The 27,135-nt window shown below is 47.0% G+C and overlaps 1 protein-coding gene across 1 annotated transcript in view; it reads right to left on the bottom strand.

The window, feature by feature from the left end:
* Positions 1-27,135, bottom strand: part of CACNA1B (calcium voltage-gated channel subunit alpha1 B) — a 300,338-nt gene that overhangs the window by 178,068 nt on the left and 95,135 nt on the right. Inside the window, exons 4-6 of the mRNA XM_037399979.1 lie at positions 18,083-18,174; positions 15,833-15,985; positions 11,421-11,608 (exon numbers count right to left, since the gene is read on the bottom strand). Coding sequence (XP_037255876.1) covers positions 11,421-11,608; positions 15,833-15,985; positions 18,083-18,174 — 433 coding nt within the window. The remainder of the gene's footprint in view (positions 1-11,420; positions 11,609-15,832; positions 15,986-18,082; positions 18,175-27,135) is intronic.

Consider the following 27,135-nt stretch of genomic DNA (forward strand, 5'->3'; position numbering starts at 1 on the left):
GGAGCATTTGCTGGATTTCGGCACCAAAAAACACAAGAAAAAAAATAATAAAATGTTGATGGAAAACCAAATCTGGATTAAAAATCACCTGTTTGAAAGTCTCTATAGTGCTGGGAATTTTGTCTGTTGGAGGCAAAATAACAGGTTGCCCAGAGAGGTGGTAGATGCCCCATCCCTGGGAAAGTTCGGGGTCAGGTTGGACAGGGCTCTGAGCAAAGTGATCTAGTTGAAGATGTCCCTGCTCACTGCAGGAGCCTTTAAAGGTCCCTTCCAACCCAAACTATTCTATCATTCTATAAAAAGAAGGACGGAAGCTTGAACGTCACCAGTGCTGACCTTGAAGGCCAGGCAGAGAGAACGATGGCATCTTCTGCCAAAGAGCAACTTCAGCTCACACCTTGTTGTAGCACCCCCATGGCGTAATGCCAACAGAGTGACCGTAGGTGACCTGTAACCTAGCAGACTGTTCCCCGTCTTCTCTGCTGCTGACACAACACAGAAAACAGCCCTGGTAGGACCCATCTGCAGCGGTCCCTAAGCCCAGCACCACCTGAGCTGCCTTGCACCCACACCCTGAGCATCCCGCTCGTCCCACCACCAGGTCACCCAGACACAAGGCCACAGCAACACCCCAGCGTTGTGCCCGTTAGAGCAGCCTGCCTTTGCTCCCTCTCCCAAACCCCAGGGCACGTGGCCTGGAGATTAAAGAACGACTCTCCCAGAGCCCACGCACAGCCAGCCTCTTCTATCAAAGAGCCTAGACACAGGTATTTTGGGTTCTTGTAGGAACTATAGGAGCAAACAAAGTGTTCACTTTTGGTTTTCTTAGAAGCATTCTGTTCTTCTCTTCCACTCCAGCCACAGATGCAGTAATCATGGCGTAAGCAGACTGGCATACTACTGAAAGCATGCAGCTGCCTTTTTCATCCTGCGTAGGAAAGCAATTGTTGGGCATGTAAGAGAGATGCTTGTACCCTTGATGCTATAATGTTGTCAAGCTGCAAGTGAATTTCTTCAGCTGGAGTTTTCACTTCTTGGCAAGCACCGATGATTAAGTTGTTGTTTGGGGAGATTTTCTTTTTTTTTTTTTTTCCAGAGAGCAATTGCTCTGTTGAAGGGGCTCTTTAAGTTTGTATGATATATGTCACTCTCTTGCTGTATACCTCAGAATGTCTCCTTATTAAACCTGGAGGTAGGCACCCCACAATCATTTTGAACATACCTTCACTGAAACATTAAATAAAATGCAGAAGATTCAGTGAGGCACTGAAGCTCTTGCTCAGCTTTACACGTTTGCTCAAGTGCTTTTCTGAGCAGAGCAATTTGCTGATTCAGGGCTGAAATGTCCCAATCCTTTTAGCCTTAGAAAGAACGTCCACAGGGGCACAGGGTCAGCTAGTCTGTGTTTCCAGACGGATGGACATCCAGGCACAGACAGGGACGTGCATTGCACCCACCTTGGCATCTAAACACTTCAGAGACGTTTTAGCCTTAGACATGCTTTGCATTTTCTGTTACAATATCTTTGGATTTCTGCAAAACCTTCCAGGTGAGGAAGTATTTAAAGTCCGCTATGCAGTAACACCCCTAACAGATCTGGGAGTTCAGCCCTTTGGCAGACAGGTGCTATGGCCCTCCAAAATCCAGGAGGAAAGCATGAACAAATGGATATCAGCCAGGGCAGAGTTAAGACTGGTATAAGATCGTTGCACTAACAGCTCATCATTCCACACAGGACTTATCAGTTGTACAGATTCCTCCATTTACCATGTGCTTTTCTCTCACAGGCGCCAACAGAGTAGTTCAGCTAGTCGGGGGGACTTCTGCTGTTTCAAGGGATTTTTCAGGCTGAACTACAAGTCTGTTGATGAACACACCAATTCATTATACTGCTATATTTATATATATACACGATAAGGTCTCATTAGTAGCAAATATGTAACTCTGAAGCCTGATGTGAGGCTTCTCTCTGGGGAAATGGGAGATGAAAAATCCAGTCCATCTTCTGCTCAAGAGCAAGATGCTCAGGACAGTTTTGGCACGGAGCTCCAGTCACAGAGAAGTTTGGTTATTTTTGTGTCATTAGGTTTCTGCCTGGCAGCAGGGCACAGGTAGTGGGTGATCTGTTCATACAAGAATTTCTGAAACTTGGGAAAGATGCTGGGAACTAAATGACTGTCACATACAAGTGATAATGATAATCTAAATGAACTCTGACCTAAAAGACTAATTTTTCTACATAATAATAAACCTCCATGCCACCCAAGCAATACACATGGTGTAACAACATAATGGGATGGAGCAGCTTTAAATTCAGCAGGAAACATGGGTGAAATCCACACCTCTAAAACCATCTGGAAGAAGGTCTACACATCAACCCATTCAAGACCTCAGAAGAGGTATAAATGGGACACAGGCAACATGCAGGCTCTCTGTTGGGGTGGGTTTCACACATGGCAAAGCTCCAGCCAGAACTTCCAATGTAGTTTTGTGCTCAAGTTAATAGTTTGGCTGATCTGTTCTGTGCTTTCCTTGCAAGGGTTTGGTCATCCCTAAGTCAGTCCCTGCCTTCTGCACACTTCCAGTACTGGTTCTACACCAATCCACAGTCTTCCCTTCTCCCCCAGCTATTCACTATCGCACCAATCCTGCACTCACAGCTACTGCCAGGCTCTTGGCTGCCTGCTCCTAATCCTGCCAGTGCTGCCCAGCTTTCCTGTAATTGATTGGTGATACTGAAACACAAATCAACATCAGCCCCACAGCAGCAGCGAGAGACTGGGAATTAACTATCCCCTTTGTGTGCACGTACAAGATGGCTGATTCTTATTAGCAAATTAAAGTCATGCTAACTCAATAGTGAATGCCATTTAACACTAACAACATTAAGGGATTTTCTCTTCTTTATGAAACCACAGGGAGAAAGAGAACACAGTTACATCCATGCAGCACCTTAGCACAGCACAGGAGCTCAGCTCCCATCTCCATCACGAGTGCACGACACCAGCATGTCACACATGCACTGCTGGCTCTGTAACGCAGTGCCTGGTCCCAGGCATCTCCCCTGGCACTCAGTGCATTTCCTACAGCAAACGCACAGTGACAGGAAAAGTTCAGCACTGACGAACATCAGGTCCCAAGGTTAATCTTTCCCCAAGACAGGGCTATGGGAAGTTTTACACTGTATGTGTAACCTAGCTGTTAGGCAGATGCTGTCTGCTCTTGCATCTGAGATGCTCTAAAAAGCTGAGAAGTCAGAACAGGCTTTTTGCTATGCACAGACTGTGGAGGCACATTTCTTCACACACCTCTACACATTGCTTGCTTTATCATCGTTAATTTTTTTCATCCCTTTGCTCCTCACTTCCCTCAGTGTGCTGAATTATTAGATCTTCAGTAGGTCTATGCCCACTTTTTTGAAGACACAGGCAAATCTTGAGGCCCTGGCCACATGCTGTGTTCCCAGAGAGCGTTTCAGCTCATGAGACACAATTTCAGAAAGCCTAAGTGAAAGCAGAGCGCCCTTGTTTCCATGCTGCCCTTGTACAGCTGTCAATGCCAAGCATGGCATCAGTCCCCTGGTCTGTTTTGCTGGTACTGCTCTCTTCCAGCCCTGGGTCCTGGCATCCCACTGACACCCCACATTCAACTGGAGCAAAGCTTGCCCTTGGACACAACAGAAAATGCAGTGTAAAAGAAAAACTGTATCAGAAATGCACTGTGTGCTTCCCAGTAGCCAAACCAAACCTTTCCTTGGGCTTATTCTTCCTGTGAACATAATGTAAGGAAATCACTTCCACCAGGTTTTTTCCCCCTTTTCCTGTCTGCTTACGCTTTTGCTGTCTAAACAGTTTTGTTCATAAGTATGTTAATTCAGGACAAGGAGAGCAGATACACACACACGAACAAAGAGTGATCACAGGAGACTGAACTTGTCATAAAACCCCTCAGCCACTAACACCGCAGGCTGCCAGCACCAAGACACACAAATATTACCATAAACAAAACTTCATTTATTCTCATCCATCTCAGTATCTAGCAATTATGGATTTGTGCTTTACTGGACTGGCTTCAGATCACTTACAAGAGACAGAAGACAACAGCGTATTAGGTGTGTTCGGAGACAAGTGCAATTTCAAAGCCACCTTCACGGAGTCCCACAGGCTTTGCTATTGCATTTGCTGCTCTCCCAAAGCAGGTGTGACAGTCACACATGAGGAAAGCCAAGCGCATAACCCCACAGGAAAAACCACAATCATGAGCAAAGGACCCTCAAAAATCCACTTAAGTCACCTTCAAGCGTTAACCAGGTGCTTGAAAGTGTAGGGGGGGGCCTGAGCCCAAGAGGTATCTCACAAGCAGGCAGGAAACCATGAGGGCATCACCTTGGATTCTTCAACTCACAATTGTGACTGATGAACAGAGTGTCAATAGTTCAATCTTCATAGATAAATGCCCCCAGAAAGGCACATGTGAGCTCTCCAAAAAACTGGATCAGACTGACTCTTTTCTGCTCCTACAAGCCCCAACACATCCACCATCCTACCAACAAAACCATCTCTGGGTTGGGCTGGAAATGGAACATCAATTATATACCAATCTTCCATTTCTATGTATTTATAAGAATCAAGAAGTTCAAGGACACAAAGGGGAATGAAAAATACCAAGTGAATCATAACTTATTCTAAATTCAGTGAGGGTAGAGTTCTATTTGGGATACAATTTAAGGTAGACTTACATTTTATTTGAACTGTTTGTTCCTACTTGCAAGCATATTAGGTTAGGCCCAGTCCACAGTCTTGAAATACCCACTGGACACTAATATTTGTCGGTAGAAAATAGAAGAAACATGAAAATCTCTTGCCATTAAGATCAAAAGAGAGTGAGTGTACACTTTGACATTTCTCCTTTTCTGCAAGGAGTCCCTATTTTGCAAAGCAAATTCCACCATGTAGCTTTGAACTCCTGTAGAGAAAAGATAAAAGGTGAAAACCCAGCTCTTTGAAAGTCAACATCAAGACTCCAGCCAACTTCAGGTGAATCAGCTTTGACCCATGATTTTCTGTAGAATGGGGACCACAAACCACACTCCTCAGCTCCTTGGAAGCTCATCAGGCACCTCCACTGCAAAGGCATGACTACACTTCATGGAGGGGTATAGACCAGCTAGCTCAAACAGTGCTGGCTGTGCAAGGACTGCAGCGAGGAGCTGAAAAACCCTCCCAATTCACTCTGTATACAACGGAAAACATTGAGCTCCAAGCTAACTGCAGCTACGGTGCTAGATCTACCCTAGATATCTCATGGAAGGCTACCAGCGTGCTGCTTCTCTGGTTACAGGCTTTGTAATGAATGCTTCTACTTGGCATAGTAAAATAATTGTTTTAATTGGGGAATTCATGGGCGGGCAACAAGACTTTTCAGGCTTTTCTCACTTTGCAAAACAAGGGGAGCTTCCCATGGCAATCAGGATTGTGTTTTACAGTGAGTAATAAGGTTATGCAAGGCATGGGAAAAACTGAGCATTGCTGCTATAGAAGAGCAAACCAGAAGTTATTCCACTGTCTCTTCAAAAAGTTTCACACCTCCAAATAGCCTATATCAGCAATATGCAATAGGTGAATCCACCAATGTTCCCACACTAAGCATGGAAACAAGATGCTCTACACATCATTGTTTACTAGATCAGGAGGAAGACCAGAACTCAGAAGGACTCGGATCCCAGGGCACCACAGTTTCTCTTGCTGAGCATCTGCCTTATTTCCTCCCACCTTGGCATTTGTCCCATTTCCTCCCACCTCTGCCTTGTCCCCAGTACTCAGACTCAGTTTTCTTTACCCAGATTCTGCACCTTGGTTTGCCAAGAACTTGGAGGCCATCACTGGAAACATTCTCCCTCAGCAATGCTAACATCCTTAAGCTCCAGCAGCCACTGGTAGTTGTCAGATGACTATGCTTAAAGCATGATAACAAGTGCAACAAGGTAATACTTAACATATTAAAATGCTTGAAGGGAACTAATGAATAAATTTATATAATGGCCCCAAGGGATTATCTGATCACCAGTTACCACTTACCTCAGTAACAGCTTAAGCACAAGCAAAGAGGATGCAGCAACCCCTGGGGTCTCACATCACCCCCAACCCCAGTGTGATGCTCCATGTGAACACTACTGACTGCAGAAAGCGCCCACCCTGAGCAACAGTGCCCAGAGCAGAGCTTGTGTCAGCACCACCAAACCAGGATGCAGAATGGTTGCACCAGCCCGGTGCAGGGGCTGGTCCACATTGCTGAGAGGCATGACTCCTCTGGGTGCATGAGCCTGGGACCAAACTCATCCCAGCTGCAAAGAGACAGGTTTGCTACTCTAGGGCAGGTTGTACTTGAGCAGCATCGCTGCCCACAGTGAGCTGTGCTCTAGGTAGGTTTTTCCCTGATTTCATGGTCCAGAAGATGCTCTGCCCAAACTTCAGGGACCTCTGATCTATCTGAACTGGACTAGATTGAAAAACTGTTCACAACACTCGACTGTGACACTGAGTCCTCCTACACTGATGAGGAAAACAGTTCCTTACTCTATTTTAATGCATACCGAGATCACACTGGAGCCTTGAATTAGCAGAAGGTTAAGTGCACTCCATTTGCTGGAGAAAAGGTTCTTCCCTGTACTCAGGACACAGCAACTTTCCCAAATCACCTGTTGCTCCTTGGACCTTTTTGAGTAGAAACAGACCACAGCTGACAGATCTGCAGCTCACAGAAGTGCTTGTTTGGAGCAATTGCTCTGATGCTATTGTGATTCAGGAAGGAGCTTCCCCCGGCTTATTCTTAAAGCATTTCACCAGCTGATGATTCAGGTTTTTTGCTTCAAGCATAAATCACCTTCCAGATAAAGTCTTGCTAGAAAGCTTTCACCAGCATGGCAGTGCTAGGTTAATGGTTGGACTCAATGATCTTAAAGAACATTTCCAACCCAAAAGATTCTATGATTTGCTCTAATTAAAATGAAACTGAGTATAAACAGTGGATCAGCAAGGAAATACTGGGCTGAGATCTGTGGACTTGCATTCTCCCTGCCCTCCTAAATAATTTGTCACAGAAGGCACGAATATTTGCAAGGTAGATTACTTACTGCAAAGCCAAGTCTTTGGTGCTATTTCTCTCCAAGTCTGTAGGAAGGCTGCACCTGGACCACAAACAAAGTCCCTCGGAACTGACTGAATAAACCTTCACAACAAACCTCTCACTTTGGAAAGACCTGAGCCAAACCATCAAACTCAAGCCCAAGCTCCCCCTTTCCTGAAGACCACTTTACACAAAACTCTTCAGCTTGCCTGATGCCACCACAGCCCAAATTTTTAGTCTCAAAGCTACTTTCAGGACAAAGCAAACTCTCTCCCTTGGTGAAATTAATGCTGAACTGGTAAAGCACATCTCACAGAATCACAGAATGGTCGAGGTTGGAAGGGACCTCTGGAGACCACCCAGTCCAACCCCCTGCTGAAGCAGGCTCTCCTCCAGCAGGTTGCACAGTCACATCCAGGTGGGGTTTGAATGTCTCCAGAAGAGACTCCACAGCCTCTCTGGACAGCCTGCACCAGTGCTCCGTCACCCTCACAGTAAAGAGGTGTTTCCTCACAGTCAGTTGGAACTTCTTGCACTTCAGTTTGTGCCCGTTGCCCCTTGTCCTGTCACTGGGCACCGCTGCAAAGAGCCTGGCCCTGTCCTGCTGACACTCGCCCTTGAGATATTTGTGTGCATTGATAAGATCCCCCCTCCTCAGCCTTCTCTTCTCTGGGCTAAGCAGGCGCAGTGCTCTCAGCCTTTCCCCCTAAGGGAGATGCTCATCATCCTTGTAGCCTTTGCTGGACCCTCCCCAGTAGCTCCCTGTCTCTCTTGAACTGGACACAACAGTCCAGATGTGGCCTCACCAGGGCAGAGCAGAGTGGGAGATCACCTCCCTCCACCTGCCAGCCATGCTCCTAATGCCCCCCAGTCACCCTGAAACTGACACACACACACAGCCCCCACCGCTGCCAACTAAAAAAACCCTAACTCTTCCAAATATCCCACCACAAATGTAGTAGCAGGAAAACAGGAGCAATAACAAAGCCCTATTGATGCAGGACAATCAATCAATCACAGTTTTGCAGAGGGAAATGAATGGCCCATTAAGGAAGCAGTCATAACCTCAGCTTCCCCGTAATGGGTCTGGGTCCTAGACTGCCTGGCATCAAGGGGATTTCAGCCCTAAGGACAGACCCATGTGGGGCTCTGTCTGCTTTAGCAGCAGGAAGGGAGAGGGTTTGCACAAGCAAAGCAACAAACCCACCCCAACCAAACCACCGTGTGGCAGTGGGCACACAAAGGGAGGGGAGAAGGAAGCGCTCTGCTGAGCCTCAGGAGCAGCAACCTTCCCACTTTCTAGTTAGGGGGAGAAAAAGCATCAGAAAGCATTTTCTTACTAATGCACGATCACAGTTTACATAGACTGCCTCTTGTGGTCCACAGCCTTTTGCAAATCTTAATTAAGCAAAACATTGAAAGTAGGTTCACAGCTCAGCTCTGATGAGTATCCTGCACCCAGGGGAACGCTGGTTTCCTTGAGGACTCCAGAGGCTGAGGCTGGCAGGGGAACTAGCTCCACCACTGCAAAGTTTTCCTGGCCAAAAACATTCTCCTCAGCAGTGGAGAACCCAAATGGTGAATCAAAGCTCCCTGAACAAGTAGTAATCTCTGATGTTCACTGCTGTCTGAGCCTAAATAAAATATGCTGGTTTACTTCTTGTGCTCCACAAACCAAGGTAAAGGGCCCTGACACATGTTCGTTTATCCCACTGCTCAAGTTCTGGATGCAAGAGGCAACATCTCCCAGCTTCCTTCCATATCAACCCAGTAGGGATCCAGCTGACTCAGGCAGCATTAATGTACAGTTGCTGAACTGACTGGTGTTGGATGGACAGTCTGATTGCATTGCTGGTACCTCTGCACAGTCTGACAACTGCATCCACAAACACCCATCATGCTGGGGTTTCAGTCATTGCTGCAACCTCGTTTGGGCTTTTGTTCCATTTTTAAACTTGATGAACTTAAGAATAGGCACAGAAGAAACCAAGATGAAAGCCAAGTGGCCAGAAAACAGCAGATGACTGAAGCTGTGAAAAAGTAAAGGGCTGCACAGAGTGGATCTTCTCCACCCACATCTTTTCTCAGCTACTAACTTGCAAAAGCACAGCCAGCTCTTCAGCAAGCAGAGCAGCACAGGGAGGGGGTGACAGAGCGTGCAGGGCAGGGCCAAGGGAAGAGGGGCAGAGATCGCTGCTGGCACTAGTTACATGAGCATCATCTGCCAAGTGGTCCTGTAGCACGACACACACTGTTCACCCTCCACCCAACAAGGGGACCATCCAGAGACCCTCGGATCTGTCAGAGACATGAACCCACCAAGTATTAAAACCTAAGCTGGGGTCTCAGTCAAGGCTTGACATTATAACAACAAATCAACTGTGTCTCATCCAGGCATCTGTTTCCAATTAGATTAATGGGTATCTAGAATGATACTATAATTTTCAAAACAACCCCCAAAATCAATACCCCAATAGTAAGCTCTGGTTTTTGCATGTGGTACAAAAGGCAGTTTGGGAGAAGATGATCTAATACACCACGTATTGATTAATCGATTCCAGCCAGGATGCTAATGGGCTTTTCTTACAACAGTTGGCACTAGAAGGAAGGAGCAGGATTGCTGAATGAGAATGGGCAAAACTGGTTGCGTGATAAAGTTTCAGGGAGAGGGGAGGGCATGCTAGTGGGGAAATGGGCCCTTCTAGAGATTGCTCTAAGTGGGTAGAGACCGGGGGAAAAAAAAACAGAGGAATGAAACAATGAATGCAGAAGGTAATAAATCAGATATATCGGCTACAAACACAGCAGAATTGTACCATGCAATTTAGTGTCGTTGATATTAATAATACTTTCCTGTTGCTACAGAAACCCTCACGGGAAGGTCTGCGAAAGAGCCCAGCATGGGTCTAGAGTCTATAATGAAGTAGACTGAACACTTTGTAGTCCTACCAGCCAGTGAAATGGTCCGGAGGCATTATTAATGCCTACCTTAGTTATTTTTCCACTTTGGCACTTCTGGCTAGGACAGCATGGGGTAATTCAGATCACCTGTGCACGGCTGCCAGATTGTCCTTCCTTCTACAGTCACCAGAAAGAAGCAGCCAACATAGCCATACATTGTTAATCATCACCACTTGCTCCCTCCTTCCTGTCCCTGTACTTGTTGAAGTCCTCTACCACCATTGAAAATGGGAGTACAAAACAGCTAGACTATCCTCCAGACCCCAACCACAGAACTTTACACCCACTGCAGAAACGTGAAGACCTAAGTAAGTCACAGAGCTGGGGAGAACATGTCTGCAACAGACACACAGGTCCCTTACAGCTCCCAAAGAGCAGCCATCACACTTTGCAAGGAAATATGACACAGATGCTGGAAACCAGCCGACAGGCTCTATTCCCAGCCTGTTAGCCAGGGTGAGGTGCTTGCCTCTCAAGACTGAACACCTCAAAAGGGTGGGTAGATATTTCAGAGACAAACAAGAGCATTACACTGCCTGAAAGACAGAAGAGTCATTCAGTTGTTACTACTTGGGTGAGGTTGCCCTACTCTTTGTAAAACTGGAAATAGTAAAACTGACCAAGAGGTTTTGACCTTGAGTGGCTGTGACATGGTCCAGGCTGGCAGAAGTCACAGCCAGTGAAGACCCTAGCAAGAAAATTCAGCCTGATGTGTCTTCTCTACAGCCAAAAGTCATGTCAGGTGCAGAAGTGGCTGGTAGGGCTTTGTAAAATTGTATCAGAGTTGCCAAAACTAGTACTGGATCTTGATGCTAACATCCAGTTGGTGCTGTTCATTGGTGCAGATTACAAGTTTGACCACAAAGGCTAGATCCAGTCAAGAGAGCCCCTAAGTACAAAATATTAATGAGTCACTGGTTTTGCCACCCTATATTGTGCAATTTAGTAACTGATTTTCTATGGGACATCATGAGTGAGAACATGGTCCTAATCACCCCCCCATGCTGCAGCAGAAAACACCAGCATCTTGGAGCAACACACCAATTCTTACACACGCTAACACCACACTGACACAAAACATTACGTTGCAGGTAAGCAAGTCTGCAGCCTCAAACCACCACAGGCCACAACAGTGGTTCAAAAGCTCTTACAGAACCCACAGGAAAACCCTCAGGGAAACAGGAACTATCCTCCTAAAAGCAGGATGAGGTGATAATCAATACGGGGAAAATGCACAAACTGATTATTTTTTTTTTCCCCCAGAAAAACCGTTTCTGAAATAACACAATGCATAACAGCACCCCAGGAGTGCTACAGCCCCATCAGTGACTCACATTGTAGAGGATGTCTGTCCATCCCTCCATGGTGATGCACTGGAAGACGGTGAGCACAGCAAAGAGGATATTGTCAAAGTTGGTGATGCCATAGTTGGGCCCTTGCCAGTACTCCCTGCAGGTGGTCCCACTCTCACACTGCCTGGCAGGAGGCTCCTCTCCGCAAGGAAAATCTCCCACCTCATCACCTGCAGAGAAGAACAGCAGTGAGAAGAGTTACCGACCAAAGCTGCTCAAGCAGCAGGTGCTGCTGCATCCTCCTTGCACCACCACATCAATGTAATTTACATTTCAGGCTTCCTTGTGCCACTATGGGCATGTAAAAGACATTACACCTATGCAATCATTTATCTACTGCTATGTTATAAGAGATGTTTTAGTGGCAGGGTGGAGCAGAGACATCCCTGGAGTGCCCATGATTTATAGTTTGGCTCAGTGTTCAGCCATGTCATATATATGAAAGGCTACCAAAAAAAACAGTGCAGTAAAAGCAAGGATCTGACAATGGTGCATACTTCAAACACCGTGAGCCAACAACTCACCCTCATACAGCATAGCCAAGTGCTAAATATTGGCACTACAACATCAAAGCAAAAGGGCAGGTGCTGCACCAGTGGCTTAAGCGAGAGCTCTTTGTGGATAGCCCCAACATTGTCCAGATACAGATGTTAGACCACAGCTGCATGTGAGTCCCTGGCTTCATCACAAGGCAGTACCACCACAGCAGCCTGCGAGGGGGACTAAGAGCTCCAGCCCCTCCGTAAGCTTCATATTTCTGCCCAAAAGGGCAATGCTGCGGACCATAGGTACACATGGCAGGGAAAGCATCCAACTGTCACCTTGTCTGCAGCAGGGATGAAGTTTCTCTGCTGAGTTTCATTTCAAACCCAGAGAAGGCAAAGGAGGATGAATCTGTCCTAGTTAAGGACCACAAGGGATGGCCAGGAGGATGGCCAGCATCTTCGAGGGTCAGGTGTGAAGTCTGAAGCCTTGCAGCCCTCCAGAGACATTGCAAGCACCAACAGAGAGCAGTTTGGAAAACTAAAGTGCTGGGGTTTCAAAGTAAATAAATATACTAAGTAATATTGCTATTTACACAGAGATGCAATTCGGGAAATATTAAAGGGTTTTTAAAGTGACACGTTATGGTAATGGAGCAGCAAACTGCACAAAATCAAGTTCACCAGGGGGAAAACAAGATCAGCACTAGCAATAATTAGGAATAATCATTCCATAGAGCAAAGCCTGCAGGAGGAAAACAAGATTGTCACTGTGGCTCCAGGAGATATATATATTTATGTGTGTGTGTGTGACGCTTTTTCCTGTTGACTCAACACCTTAATGCAGGGCATCTCTCTCCAGCTCCCATATGGGTCACCACAGGCTTTCACAGGGGCTTAGTGAGACAAGCCTGCAAAAAGAAAATACCAAATCTGGCTCTCGCAGACCATTTGTGAGCATGCCTTAAAAGAGATTCCAGTTTTATCTCTGGCCTTTTGTTGCCAGGTAATGCTCTGAAAATGCACTGCATATCTACCATGAAGTGTTGGGGTGGGTTTTGGTTTATTTTTTACCTTTTTTTAAAAAAAGAACAGAACTGGTCCCTACTGCCCAGGCTGGAGAAGACAGAGAAAAGGGGACTCTCAAAGAAAAGCGTGTTGCTCTCCTCTCCTGAAGCACATTCAAGGCACTGGGGCTGGCTCAACTGCAGGGTGGCTACTTAAAAACAATGCTGTGCCGGCAGAATAGTACAGCATGGAGGATGCAGGGAGAGGAAAACAGGGTGGACATCCACTGGAACATGGGCTAGTATAATTTTTACCCATTTTTCATTAGAGAAATATCTCCACTAGCTCACAACAGCCTGTCAGGCTGAGTAGCAAATGCCTTGAATAACTCTTCTGCCATATTTCAGTCCCCAGCCTCTCTCTTCGTTGCGGTTTATTAATAACCTACCCAGGGCTACTGGATTAGCAGGGTTATAGCAACATTTGCTGTTGACATCTGCGCTCGGTTCCCCTCATGATGTGCTGAAGTAGCAGCTGGTACCTCTCACGTGGCTCCTGATTCCAGGAAAAATCCCAGTTTGCTCACTTTGGGGATTTGGAACAGAAACAAGCATGAGCAAGTCCTCCTTCTCCAATTTGCTACCCTCTGACAGAGGCATCTCTTTAATGAGGCTCACATTTCCACACTCAAGCCAGCCTTTGGAGCCCATGGTATCAGGTCTGGGCTTGTTAATGTACCTCTTTGTAGCTGATGAGCACTTAGGTTTTAAAAGGCTCAGCTGATGGCTTTGCAGGATGCTCTGCTGCTCCACTCACAAGGGACCACAGCGCCAGGAAACCTCACCGCTCCCCGCCTTTCCAGAAACACCATCGTGCCATTTCCCGCTGAGCAGGTGGAATCGATCCCCATAATTCATCCGACAACCAGCTTGCTACCCTTGGGAAAAACAGGGGCCAGTGCCTGTAAACGCAGGCGCCTTCCCACACCACCCGGCAAGGGGATTCAGGGGGAGGTGGGTCGGGCCACGCCGCGCCCTCCCACTGAGGTGCCAGGTGCTGCGATGCAGAGATATGCAACACACACACCAGTTTTTCGGCTGCACGCCCAATTCCTAGCTGGAAGCCACCCAGCAAGCAAGAGTCACTTACACACGACATTACACATGACAAAAATCTGTCCTGGCACAGAGGTCTCTCAGTCATCACTGATGTCAGAGAGTTGTCTGCAGAGAACACAAACAGCTTTGGGCTTTATTTTTCCCTTTTACGTTAACTAGTTTCTGGAGGGAGGAAAGAAGTTGCTCTTCTCTTTAGCCCACTGGCTAAAGTCAGCCCATCAGCGAGAGAGCCTCAGAGCTCAGCAAACTACCTGCAAACAAAGGATGCAAAAAAATCACCCACTTTGGTTGCAATTGAACAGACCTGGGAATGCAAACCTGCTCGTAATTGCTTTCTCCCTGCCATGTCAGTGAGAACGCTTCTGCTTCCTACACATCTATATTGTCACCGATACTATTCCTCTGCAATTGCTGCAGTAGCCCCAGAGGCTGTGCAGTGGGCTGAGACCTGTTCTGCTTGGCGTGAACACACATCCCCCTCACAAAAAGATTTCCCTTTCCTACAAATCCAGTCCAAAAATTCATTTCTTCCAGGAATCATTGTGCTTCGCTTACAAGTCACAATATCTGACTGTCCTTTACAAGTCCTGTTGTTTTTCTAACATTTCATAGGAACATAAACAAGAAAAAAAATTCACCCTGCTTTTGAAAAGCTTTTTGTAAACTGAATAAATTAAACTGTTTCCATGTTGTTAGAAAGCACTGTGAAGGATGCCCAGAGATTTGGCAGGGAAGTTGTTTTATTACCATTTGAATGCATATAAATAAATCAATATTAAGACCTATTAGTGATAATCACTGAAAATACAAGACTGTGTTTTAAAGACTGCCATTTGTACCTTAAATTGCAATCTTTTGGAGACAGGAACAATATTTTCAACTGTGAATAGCCCAGATAACCAACACGTATTAGCACTACTATAAAGGAATATTAAAATATCACATGGAAAAAATTGGCTGGTTGGTTTTCTGTCTTTTATTTATTTATTTATATTGCAGTGAGTTCCGAGGCAGGGACAAGCAGCTGGCTTTGACATGGCAGCCAGTCCCAGCCGAGGGTCTCTGGGCATTACTCCTCTTCACCTCCATCTTCTAGGGTCTATCACTTCCTCACAGGTAGACACATCATTCACTCTGCAGTGCCCCATTTTCCTTGCCCTTCTTTGTTTGAAGGACATTTTTATCTTTTCTCCATCAAAGGGGTCCTTGCCTTCCATCTATTGTCCTTTTTTTTATTTTATTTTTTGGTTGCTCCCAGTCTTTCCAATCTTACTATTTACACCAAAGTTTTCTCATACCCATGCAACTTGCCCCAGAAACCTTGCAAGGAAATTCAACATCCAGCAGCTCTTCAGAGACCTAAACCCAATGAAAATGTAAACAGAGGCTAATCACTCAAAATAACAAATAAAAATAAAAAACCACAACCCCATACCCTTCAACAAGCTGTAACAAGAATTTGGTTTGTATTTCTACCATGAAAAATTTCTCCCATGAGAGGAGGCCCTAAGCACCTTTGTCTCACTCTTGTGTAGACTGAGAGCAACCCACTAGCATCAGGGGTGGTGTAACAGAGAGAGGAGACTATGCTCCAGCGGGTGTAGGATGAGCACCAAAGTCTGTTAACTTGTAGAATAGGTGGGTAAAGAGGAAGAGAATGCAGTGAACATGGAAGAGGAAAAAGGAAAAGCAACATAAAAGCAGGGTAGAAAGCATCCCGATGAGATGCAGGGGACCAGAAGCACAGTAACCATACACTGGGAGGGGGGCAAAGCTCAGAGCTCACCTGTCTCATTAGAGAAGCAGGTTTTATGAAACTTCCCCATGTAAAACTCCAGCCCGATGATGGCAAACATCACGATGGCGAAGAAGAGGAGCAGCCCGATCTGAAGCAAGGGCACCATCGCCTTCATGATGGACTTGAGGACAACCTGCAAGCCTGTGGGGATAAGGAAAAACATACAATCAGTGGGAAGAAAAACAAGGGTTTGGGGGTGGGCACAAGGTAGGAGAGGGGGGCTGTCCAAGGGGAAGTTTAGGACTGGTGATGCCAAGCAATGCTGCTTTTCCCAGGGCACTATAAAAAAGATGCTACAGCCATAGTGCACTCAAGATGCGAGAGAGAAAATCGGGAGCTTTATCTTTTTCTGACCCCTTTTCTTCAGCTCACAGATTCAAAGGTCTCTTAAGCCTCAGAGACACAAAAAGCACTTTTCCTGAAGCCAGTGGAGTTCCAAGACACAGCCTGGAGCTGGATCAGGTCCTTAAGGCAGATCCTGCAGCAGCACAGATGCGGCAGCAGAGCTGGGCACCATGGCACCCCCCTGTTCCAGGGAGGGCTCAAGCTGCACAGGGGCTGCCTCTGCCTCCCTGACACAATAGCCGTGATGCTGCCATGCCTATCACACCTTGCTTCTGGAGAAACAAAACCCTGTCTCCAGAGCTATCCATCCACAGTTTTTCCATTGGCACTAAAACTCATTTTCAATTAAAACCAGGGGCGATAAGGCAAGAGAGGCTGGAGAGATGGAGGCGTCAGATAACGTCATATAGATGCATGTAACAAAAAAAACCCTTCAGCGATAAGCAGCAGCTGAATGCCACCTTGGTGGCCTGTCCTAAGGTGTAGAGAATGAAGGATCATCATTGTCTTGCCACCTTGTACAGCAGCACTGAGGTCAATACCGGGGCATGCAGGAAAAAAAAGCATGATCTGTTGGATGGGAAAAGTACTGAAAGAGTAGAAGAAAATCATACACCAAGCTTGTGTATGAATGTACCTCAAGGTTGTACATTTTATTTACTACAGGAAAAAAACCTCAGCACACAGCTTTCACAGCATCACTAAAAATAAGAGAGCAAATAATGCTCTGTGGGAAAATACTGTGCTGGTCCAGGACACATCACTGGGTGGGAAAGCACATCCTCCTGGGGGCAGCGTGCCACCCACACCAGAACAGGGACACCCCTGAGGGGCCACCTTACTTCTCTGACATCCTCAGACTGTCACTATGACAACACAGGCAACAAGTCCATGAAAAACCCGCCAGCAGCATCTCCTTATTAGAGATCTTGTTAATAAACGATGCTTTTCCCAAGCCTAGCTAAGGACCTCTTCCCTGGGGGAATTCAAATTCAAGCCTTGCCAATGAAAGGATGCTGGTTTCAGGAAATTTTGGAGCTGTTAGTGCAGAGCATAACCCCTGGCAGGTTTCCCCAGCACCAACATTTTAGTGCTGAGGCAGCCAGGGAGGTGGCAGAGCTGATGTCCCAGCCCGCTGCCCAAGAGGAGAGGGGGCCGTCTGGCTGCCAAGGGGTTAACGCAGAGAAGAGCAGAGTGTCCCACAGAGCAGCAGTTCCCTTTCACCAGCTCTTGCTGGAGGGAAAAATCTCTCTGTTCCACAATCAGAAACAAAATACACTCCTGACAGCGATCCCCCGCTAGCGGGTGGAGCAGCTGGTAAACAGCGACAAATAAAAAGGCAGTGAGCAACGGTGTGGGGACTTTGATGGCTTCAGGGCATCAGCACGGCATGCTGCAGCTCCTCACCAGAGCACTCACACCCTTCACGTTAACATGTCAAATATATCAAGTCACCCATTGAGAAGGCAAAGCAAAGTCCTACCTGCTTTTTCCTTTTGTTCCGCGCCCACCCCACCCCCCCCCCCCCCTTATTAAGGGGTAAAATCCCTAGTGCAAGATGCCCAGCTGGTAAAAACTGTCAGAAGATCCAGCCTCAGGGCTGGGGGCCTGAAAGCTGCAAAAATGTGAGTCTCAGGTCTTCACACCCCAGAAAATTAATTCAAGCCCAAAGGCAAAGGAGTCCCTGCTGCACACCTGCACATTCGTGAGCGCAGCGCTGAAATCGGCTGGCTGCACACAAAACGGGATGACAGAAAAATCAGGACCTAGCAAGGGCAGGTGGCACAGACCATGAAGAAGCAAGCGAAGAAAATGCTGCTCAGAAAAGCACGTAACATCCCAAAAGCTATAGAGCACCGTTGGCTATGAAGACGACCTTATCACAACACTCACTTGGGATTCCCGACACAAGCTTCAGGGGTCGTAACACTCGGACGGCTCGCAGGGTCCGCAGGTCAAAGTCCGTCCCAGCAGTTGCTAGAATCCTAATTGTAAAAGGGGAGAGAGGGGGAAAAACTGAGATTAAATGCAAATCCCTCTTTCCAAAGCGTACAGAAGTGTTGTCTAAAACCAGCAAATATTCAAGCTGCTCTGAACTTTATACCTGCAATCACATTGCAGATTGTGTCCCCTGAAAACCATCAATTCACACACTCCTCCAGAGCTGCCGAGCCTTGCTCAGGCTGTAAGAAAACCTGCAACATCAGATCTGCAACATCAGCCTCCTTACGAGGCCATTTACACACAGCGAGCATGCCTGGCTCTGGCTGTTACAGAGCAGCACCCTGTGCCTCTAGGAAAGCACACGCCATTTTTCCGAAGGAGACTGTGAGAAGGAAATAAATCCCTCAGTTATGCTAGAAATTACCTGCCAGAGCTTTTTTTCCCTGTGATAAATCCAGAAATCCCTCGAGTACTGATGTCTGGTGTTTCCTAATATCTGAAGCACTTTCTAGTTAAACAGTTTACTCCGTGTGCAAAATTCAGGTTTGTTCAGAGCATCTTTTTTTGAGGAGAATATCCAGAGAACTGGATGCAAGTATTTCTTCTGATACACTGCAGTAACTCTGATAAGAAATACAGCTCCCAAAGCAGAATGATTCTTAAAATTCTAAGTGCTCTGCATAGAAAAATGAAATGTCTTCACTGGTTTAGGGCACAGTAAAGGAAGAAATATTGTCACAGTGTCCACAAGTCACAGTGATGCAAACTCCTTAAGCAAAGACCCTGTGAGGCAAGCTACCTACAGAGCGCATGGCAAAACTGTGTTCGTTAATTACTGCAGCACTTGCTATGATTCTTCAACAAAAATATTCTTAATTTGAGACCGGGCTCCCCTAACACAAGCCAACCACACAGTTACTTCAGAGCAAAACACCTCTCACCAGCTCCCCATGGACTGCACCATTTAACGTGATTGTAAGCAATTGCCATTAGATTTTACCAGGTTTGTCCCCAGGCAGTTCTACCAAGGTAGAAGTGGCTGAGCAACCAGTTCACCAGTGGGGTCTGCAAGCCCCCAGCCACCCCAGTACACACCAAATGTACAAGCTGCCAGTACTTTGTTACCTGCAACTGCTGAAAGCGCTGCCAGTGGGGACCATAACCACTCACTTTGCCAAACCTTCCCCAAAAGCTACAGCAGCAAGAGGGACTTGCAAATCTGGCTGGAAAGCAGGATTCCAGAGGTGCCATGGGCCACGGGCAGAGCTGGAAGGATACTACTAATCCCAGGCAGTCCCCTGGGGATTAAGCACCCAGACACAGCAAGCATCCCATGCCGGAGCACAGAGATGCTCCGAGGTGCAGAGCACCCACAGCGTACACCTGCGATTTATCTGTGCCTGCCCAGGTGCCCTTTTTCTCAGTTCCTGGTAACAGGCTGCTGAGCATTCAACAAAATGGCCAGCTACCATAAAAAAAAATACAAGAAAAAGACAAGCTTTTTAAAACAAGACACACTGATTTCCTATATAATACATAATATGTCTGGCAAATTCAGCAGCAGAGGACACAACTGTGTTGGGAGCACTCACAGCACAGCTACACTCAGATGAAAACCCTGTCCTTGACTTACTGACTGACTTAGCACTGTTGCCAAGCATGGGGCAGGGAAGAGCAGGATCAGCATTGCTGTGCGGAAAGGGCCAGACTCCATCAGCAGGAGGTGCTGAAGATCAGGAAAAACCCACGCTGAGATGTTGGATGGCAAGAGAGGCAGCAGCAAGCCAGGACCTGAGGAGCAGAGTATCTATTCTATAGGACACCTGTTCCTACATTTTCACAACCAGAAAATTCACATTACATCAGCTCTGTCAATGCTGTTTGAGCATAAGCAACAGGAGACAATTTAAACCAAGAACCATCACATGCAGAGACTTCTAATTTAGTCTTCTGCACCCATGCCAACTATTTCATTGCTCTCCTCCCTTCCATCCATCCTCACAACTTAAATGCTCACTTATAAACCTCTGCAGCCTGGGAATAGCACAGGCACTTCAAGTCAAAAGATAATCTTAAACATCCAGCTTGGATGTTGCTACTAACGGCACAATTAGTCTCAAGTGAGCTAAGATGGATTCGTGCTGTCATCAGGCAGAGCCCTCGTTCCTAGTACAAGCTGAGAGGAGGGGTGCTTGATACATTCATCTTTGATGTTTCTAAATTCATGGACAAAATGGGAGCAAACAGGGGACACCATCAATTAGTCCCATGGTGCCAGTAAAACGTTCCAGTAGCTGGAGGTCTTCATTCCAGTCTTGTCTTCCTAATAGGCTTGATGCTAAAACCAGCCTACTCAAACCATGGCAACACCAGCCTCTCCACCTCCCCAGTCAAAACCCCTAATCATTCCTTAATTGCCACATCACTGGCACTGTGGGAACCTACTGTAGCTAACCTACATGGGGTACCCTACAGCCTACCATCTCCCATGACTGGAGAGCTGGTCCATGGATCATATCAAATCACAGCTGAATCATGCAAACCATCTATAACCGCACAGCTGAGCTGCCACTGCTACATCTGTCCACAAATCAGCCGCTCCTGAAAAACAACACAACCCTGGCCAGAGTTTGCCTAGAAAGGGAAAAAAAAAATACAGCTGCATCCTAAACAAAGCCACCTTTCACGTAAGAAACAGAAAAGCAATGGCATGAGGTGGTAGCTCTCTAGGTCTAAAAATCCACATCTGAGCCTTGCAGGTAAATGAGGCAGATGATGAGAAAACCCAGGGGGGCATCCAACAGGTTTTCTGTACCAGTTGGAGCGGGGAGGGCTGGACTTTGCAGCCTTCTTGCACTGCTTGCTCACAACCATCGCTCTGCTGCCCCAGACAGGCTCTCCGAACAGGGGAACCAGGGGAAAGAGGGTCCCAGGGCTTTTAGAAGTGCTGTGGGGTCAGTGTCCACCCCAGGAGCCCTGGCACATGGGGTGGCACAAAGGACCCGCGGCAGCTCTCAGCAGCTGGAGCCCAGCAAAGTGGCTCGGTGGGGGGAAGCCGTGCCAGGGCGGAGATGGTGCCTGCTCTTCATACAAAACCAAAGTTAATTTACAGCTGCTCAGCAGTCCATTCCCCTAAACCATTCACAGACATGCATGGAAAAACGCCCCAGTGAAGAAAAAGCTTTAATTAACTTGATGGCATTTGCCTAAGTGCCTTCTTTCTGTTTTACTTTTTCCCCCACTCCAGCTGAAAGCTCGCAGAAGCCACTGTGAGTTAGGCCAGAACAAGTGGGAAATTATCATTAAAAGTAAGAGAAACAGAGAGATCAAAGGAGCAGGCTGACAAGCATGTCCTGACAATCCTGGCGAAGCATCCCTGGCTGCAAGCGAACAGCTGAGAACAAAGCAGAGGTGGCGGGCGAGCCAGTGCCGGAAGAGGAAATCAGCTACCAAAGGTTAAAAAAAATAGCAAAAAAGAGAAGATTTTTAGGAGATAACCTCACAAAGAACAGCTTGATCTGCTAGCAGGCTGAACAGAAACACTGGGATTTGGTAGGAAGTTGTCTTTGATAGCATTTCAAGTGTTTAAGTACAACAAAATCTCGTTAAATAAGTTATTCCGTGTAATTTGCCTTTTTTAAGAGCAGGACGGCCAGTCACCAAACCTTTCTTGCTCAGATGCTGCTGTGCCAGATCCGGGCATGCATCCTGCCAGCCCAGTAGTGCTCAGGACCACTGCACTCCTCGTTTTCATGGCAACTTGGTGAAATGCTGCTTTCTCCATCACCCCCTCCATCAACAAGCTCTGACTGACACCTGTTCCCAGAGACAGAGGTCGGATTTGTGAGAAATACTTGACAACTTTTGTTCTAGCAAAGCCTGGAATAAATTATAAAAGCATCTTATTCCTTTGGGTATAAAAGAAAGCAAAGAACGAAGGGAAAGTTCCTTTCCTGAACATTATGCTAACATAAATAATTAGCAATCCATTTCTTAAAGTACCTCAGAGCTCGGGATTTCTGTGTACTGATTTAGCCAGACCTGCTGTCGTACAGCACTGCACTTCTCAGAACTGCCCGATAACAAATCTCCTGACTGAAGCTCTGACCAAAGAAATTGCCTTGAAACTCCTTCAAGCTTAGCCCCAGATCTCTAAATCCCAAGGGCTGGAGTGGGGAAAAGCCCTGCTCCTCAGGATCATCCCCACCTTGTCCTCCTCCCACCTTAATGGCCTTTTAGTGGATTTATTTCAGCTTTTCCAGATGATATCTCAGGGAGCAGGTGGCAGAGGTGCTTTGCATCTCCCCCAAGGCAGGAAGAGGAGGAGGAACAGAAACACAGGAGATGTTCTGAGCGAGAGCCAAGATGATCAAAAATACAGGGGTTTCTATACGTATCTCTGCTTATAAAAGCAACCACACCTTGGGTCCGGCCTCTCAAAGAGCAGCCAGGGAGGCCACACTTGACACACACATATCTGCAGGTGATGGAGCACATTTTCCGCCTGGTCTCCTGGCATCACTGCCTATAAATCACAATGGAGGTGGCATGAGACGTGCAGGAAAGAACTGGACCTGGCTGCAAGTCCAGCAGCTTCAGCATGTCTGCTTGTGAGCAGATAACATACAGCTACAGCAAAAAGCAGCACGATGAATAACTGAGAATGATTAACGCTTCCAAGGGGATCTTGCCACTGTACAACACTGGTGCCAGGGCAGGTTCTGCTAAAGGAGGAATCACGGGCATAAATTATAGGCAGTTTTAATGTAAACTTGCTATTTATTATATTCTAGTCCTAGAAAGTATGTGGAAACAGAGCCTTTTTCAGAGACCTTATCCCAAGCACCCTTTCCTAAGAAGTGGATCAATCTCTTCCATGAGATTAGGAGAAAGACTGAACACGCACCAGACAGCTTCCCTCAAAAAAAGATAAACCTAGCCAGCATCACAGCAACTGTCTTAGGAAAAGAAATAGCAGCTATCACTTCCTACCCACAGATTCACCCCACCTAAAGCAGCATCGCCCCCAAAACCATGACAGATACGGGAGCACAGAAAACTCCAATAAATCATCCCCATCCCGACTTTAGGCACAGGCTGCTGATCTTTAACAAGCCCCAGTGACCCCCAGGAAATGGAAACCAGTGGGAAAAATAAATAAAATAAATACCTTAATAAGTATTGGCTGAGTAGTTTCAAGACTTTTCTCCCTCCCATGGGCAGCCGGTGGGCTGACCGTTGCCTCAGTCTGTGCTACCTGCCAGCTGTAATCCTTGCCCACCTGCTCCTTCCCGGTTTCTCCTCTGCTGCTTATGGGATGGAGAAGGACCCCAACCCCATGGGAGCTGCCACCACCAGGATCGCTGCCGTGGTGTTCATGGTAGCTAGCAATCCAAGGGAACCTTCTGGTCCTATGCCACTGTGGCAGCACTTGAGAATTTTACAGTAAAAATTAAGTGGAAAGAAATAATTGTTTTGAAATGAGAGATTCTATGGAAAAGATTCATCTCCCAAAAAAAAAAAAAAAATCCTGTAAAATTCATCTGAAGTAGCTGGGCTTTTTAACCAGCATTTTCCCTTCAACAGCATATGCAGAGCATTAAAAATTTACAAAAATATATATTCTCCATTTCTTTTCTTTTCCCCTGAAACCATTTGCCATGGGAGGCTGCTCTGCCTGCTGCTTTCCTGAACGACCCCAAACCAGCACACAGTCTGCTCCTGGCTGGAGCTGGCAAGACTTTCCAGAATCAGGAATACCAGAAGCGCACCACCCCACACAGGACAACCACTGGCCTCACTGTGCGCATCCCACCTCTTGAATTAATGGTCTTTATTTGAAAACACCAACTTCTCCAGTGTCTGCCCTGCACAATGGCCAGGAACCGCCTACCTACCAGCAGGAGAGCCTGGGACAAGTGAAAGTGGCCAGCAAGACAGAACTGGCTGTCAGGGAAGCTGCTGCCCAAGCGAAGGGCTGCAAGGGCTGTGCACCCAGGCAATGGGTTGAGGAGCTGCAGGAGGAAAGCAGCAAGTCATGATGAAATGAATTAGGGAGGGAGAACAAGGAACAGAGTATTTTTGGAGGCATTGCAAGAGAGCTATTAGGTCCTCACAGTGCTGACCTCCAAGGACTACCAGAGCATCAATGGCAAATAGGCAGCACCATGGAAGACACGGTGTCGTGATCTCTGACAACTTGTGGCAACAGGGCATCACTTGCCCCTGTTTCCTTGTACGTATCAACCAGCAGCAGATAAAGTCTTGGCAGCAGATGAAGCCAATGAGCAAGACTCCCAGGGAGAAACTACACCAGTTGCACACACTAAAAGCTGCAAAAGGATGCGGCGAGTAGTGGGTGTCTGTCTGCTGAGAGCCACCTCAGCCACAGTGCAAATCAAAACGAGTATTTTTCACCTTCCTAACTCCAGAGCACACACTGCTCAGCCTTACGCTGGTGACACGATCTGGCTGATTCCCTTGCCCGGGACTTGAGGGCAGCGCAGCAGAGGCAGCCAGCCAAGGGGTGCCCGTGAGCCAGCCAGCCCCTCGGATGCAGGCAGCCGGTTTGCTCCGCACAGCAAGCCTGGCTTGCGCTTGGACTGCAGCGACGTGGCCGCCAGCCCCGCTGCTGCCTGGTTCTCCCAGCCACGGCACAAACCTGCGTGCAAGCGGTGGGTGACAGGAGCAGTTGGAAAGATGCCCCTTTTCACTCAGCTTGATTTCATGGCATGCGAGCTTTATCTTGCCTACCAAAGAGACAGAGTCAACACCAGGTCTGAGCCGATAAGTAGATCTGGCATGCTAATTGCACCATTTAATTTATGGCATTACCAGGTTCTTCTGTTGGCTCTATCACTCCACGCTGGTGCCTTCCCCACCAGCTGTCCACAGTCCCTCCCAAATGAAAGGACCCAGCTTGCCAGCTCTGCCTCTCCTTTGGATGGCCACCACCAAGTCTGAGCATCCAAGCAGATATCTGCAGATTGTGTCTCAGCCTGCTGCTTCCCTTCAAAGCACGTCCACACCACCACGTACTGGCTCCCAACCCTTTCCTTAATACCAGCCTACTGAACAGCAACTCAGACTGATCCCCTTCCTCAGATAAATGTGTTTGTGCCAAAAATCACTGTATCCATCAAAACGGCCTCGCTATGGTGAAAGAAAAGCCTGTCTTTAGCTATAACACAAAGGAAACAGAGGGTAAAATAAAATATACCGAGGAAATAACAATATTCAATAGTACGGGGTTGCACTGCTTCAGAGGCACAAACAGCCAATTCATTCCTTGGTGTCACACCAAACAAGCACATTTCTGAGCCTTTTGTAGCCAGCGTTAAATTTGCCACCAGCCTTCAGCATACAGAGCTGCCCAGATACGAATGCAAACTCTCTCCTCTTTGCATGGCAGAAATGCTCTAGAGTCCTGGGAGGAGACACAACAAAATGAGAGCAGAATGCTCCCCCCGCTCCCAAAACCACCAGCAACCTACTTTCCTGACTAATTCCTGAGCCAGGCTCCAGGGAGAAGAGCATCTGTAGACACATCCTCCTCCGCTACAGCAAGACACACAGCACCTAAGCAGCGTGCAACACTCGAACAAAACAAATGAGGTTTTGCAGAGTGCAGGTTGCTGAGGGCTTGGCTTCTGCCCAGGATGAAGGAAGATACTCTGGTTACGAGACAATTGCTCAAATAAGTCCTTGTTGCTTCTAAGCAGGAAAGGCATGAACATACCACACCGCAGAGTAGAAAAGGTGGCTCATTCTCAATAAGCAATAAAGGCTGACAGCAAAATGCATATGTCTAAAATATTTTAGCGAGCTCACGCTGGGAAAACTGAGCACTGAGGAGTTAAAACCATCCTGCACTTTATTGTGGCTAGAAAGTAGGTCATACCTTGAGTCTCACTACATTAACGTTACAAAGGAGAGATGGCTGCTTTCTGTCCTTGGAAATGGGAATCCCAGTATTTTGTTCCTGGCATCAGAGGATATGGAGAGCAGGAACTGGGAGCCCAAATCACTTTCATGGAGACATCTGGGGTCACACCCCCCACCCTACAGCCTCTTGTGCCTGGGCAAGCTATGAAGGGGGTTAGCTCAGTAGCAAACGATTCTTAAAGAGGAGAGGGGGATTTCAGGGTCAGCAAAATGTTTCAAGTATTTTCACTTTGGCAGGAGGTGGAAGAGAGAACAACAAAACATCATCTGGGATTGTTTCTTCCATTTGTCAAGTTCTAAAATGAAGTATTCTGATTTTTAATGTATTCCTTTCTAGTGAAAGCAATTGATGTCATGTCTGCAAATATTTTGTACTTGATTTAAAGCTGTCGTTTTCCTGAAAAATACAACGCCCCAAATCATGTCTGCATGAAAAACGTCACCCAAACCAGACACTACATTTCATGGCTGTGCCAGAAAGTCTGGAGGAGCGTGGCTGCTCTCTGCTAGCTGGCAGCTTGGAATTGAGCAGAAAGCATGGGACAGCTGGTAGGTGGATGTATTTTTCTGCCAGGTGGGCTAGCAGGGCAGCACAGACCCTGCAGGAGGTAAGAGTTCCAGGTCACTAAAAGCACATCTCAACCCTCCTTCCCCATAGGACCCACCCAACGAAAGCCTCTGTGCCAGATTGCCCTGGGAGCAGTGATGGAGCCTGTGTTATCTGGAACCAGAACCACATCACCCTCTCCATTTGGCCAGTCCCCAGAAGTAGCTGTTCATGAGTTGAGCAGAAAATGCCATCGCTATCAAATTACACTAGAGCTGAAAAAGCAAACCAAAACAAAATGGGTCAGAATAAGAGCTCAGCCTTCCCTCCTGGGGTGCTGAACTGGTGGTGCTGCTGGAGAAGGACGGGGAGCAGCAGTCACTGAAGGACTGGTGCAAAGGACAAGGAAAAATATCTGTCAGTGCTGGACATATTGCTCAGGACGGAAAGGAGACTGCTTCGAGGTTACTGTTGTCTGGGCCTTTCTACACCACAGGCTTTTCTTTTCCAC

Source organism: Falco rusticolus, chromosome 9 (genome assembly GCF_015220075.1).
Source record: "Falco rusticolus isolate bFalRus1 chromosome 9, bFalRus1.pri, whole genome shotgun sequence".
NCBI lineage: Eukaryota > Metazoa > Chordata > Aves > Falconiformes > Falconidae > Falco > Falco rusticolus.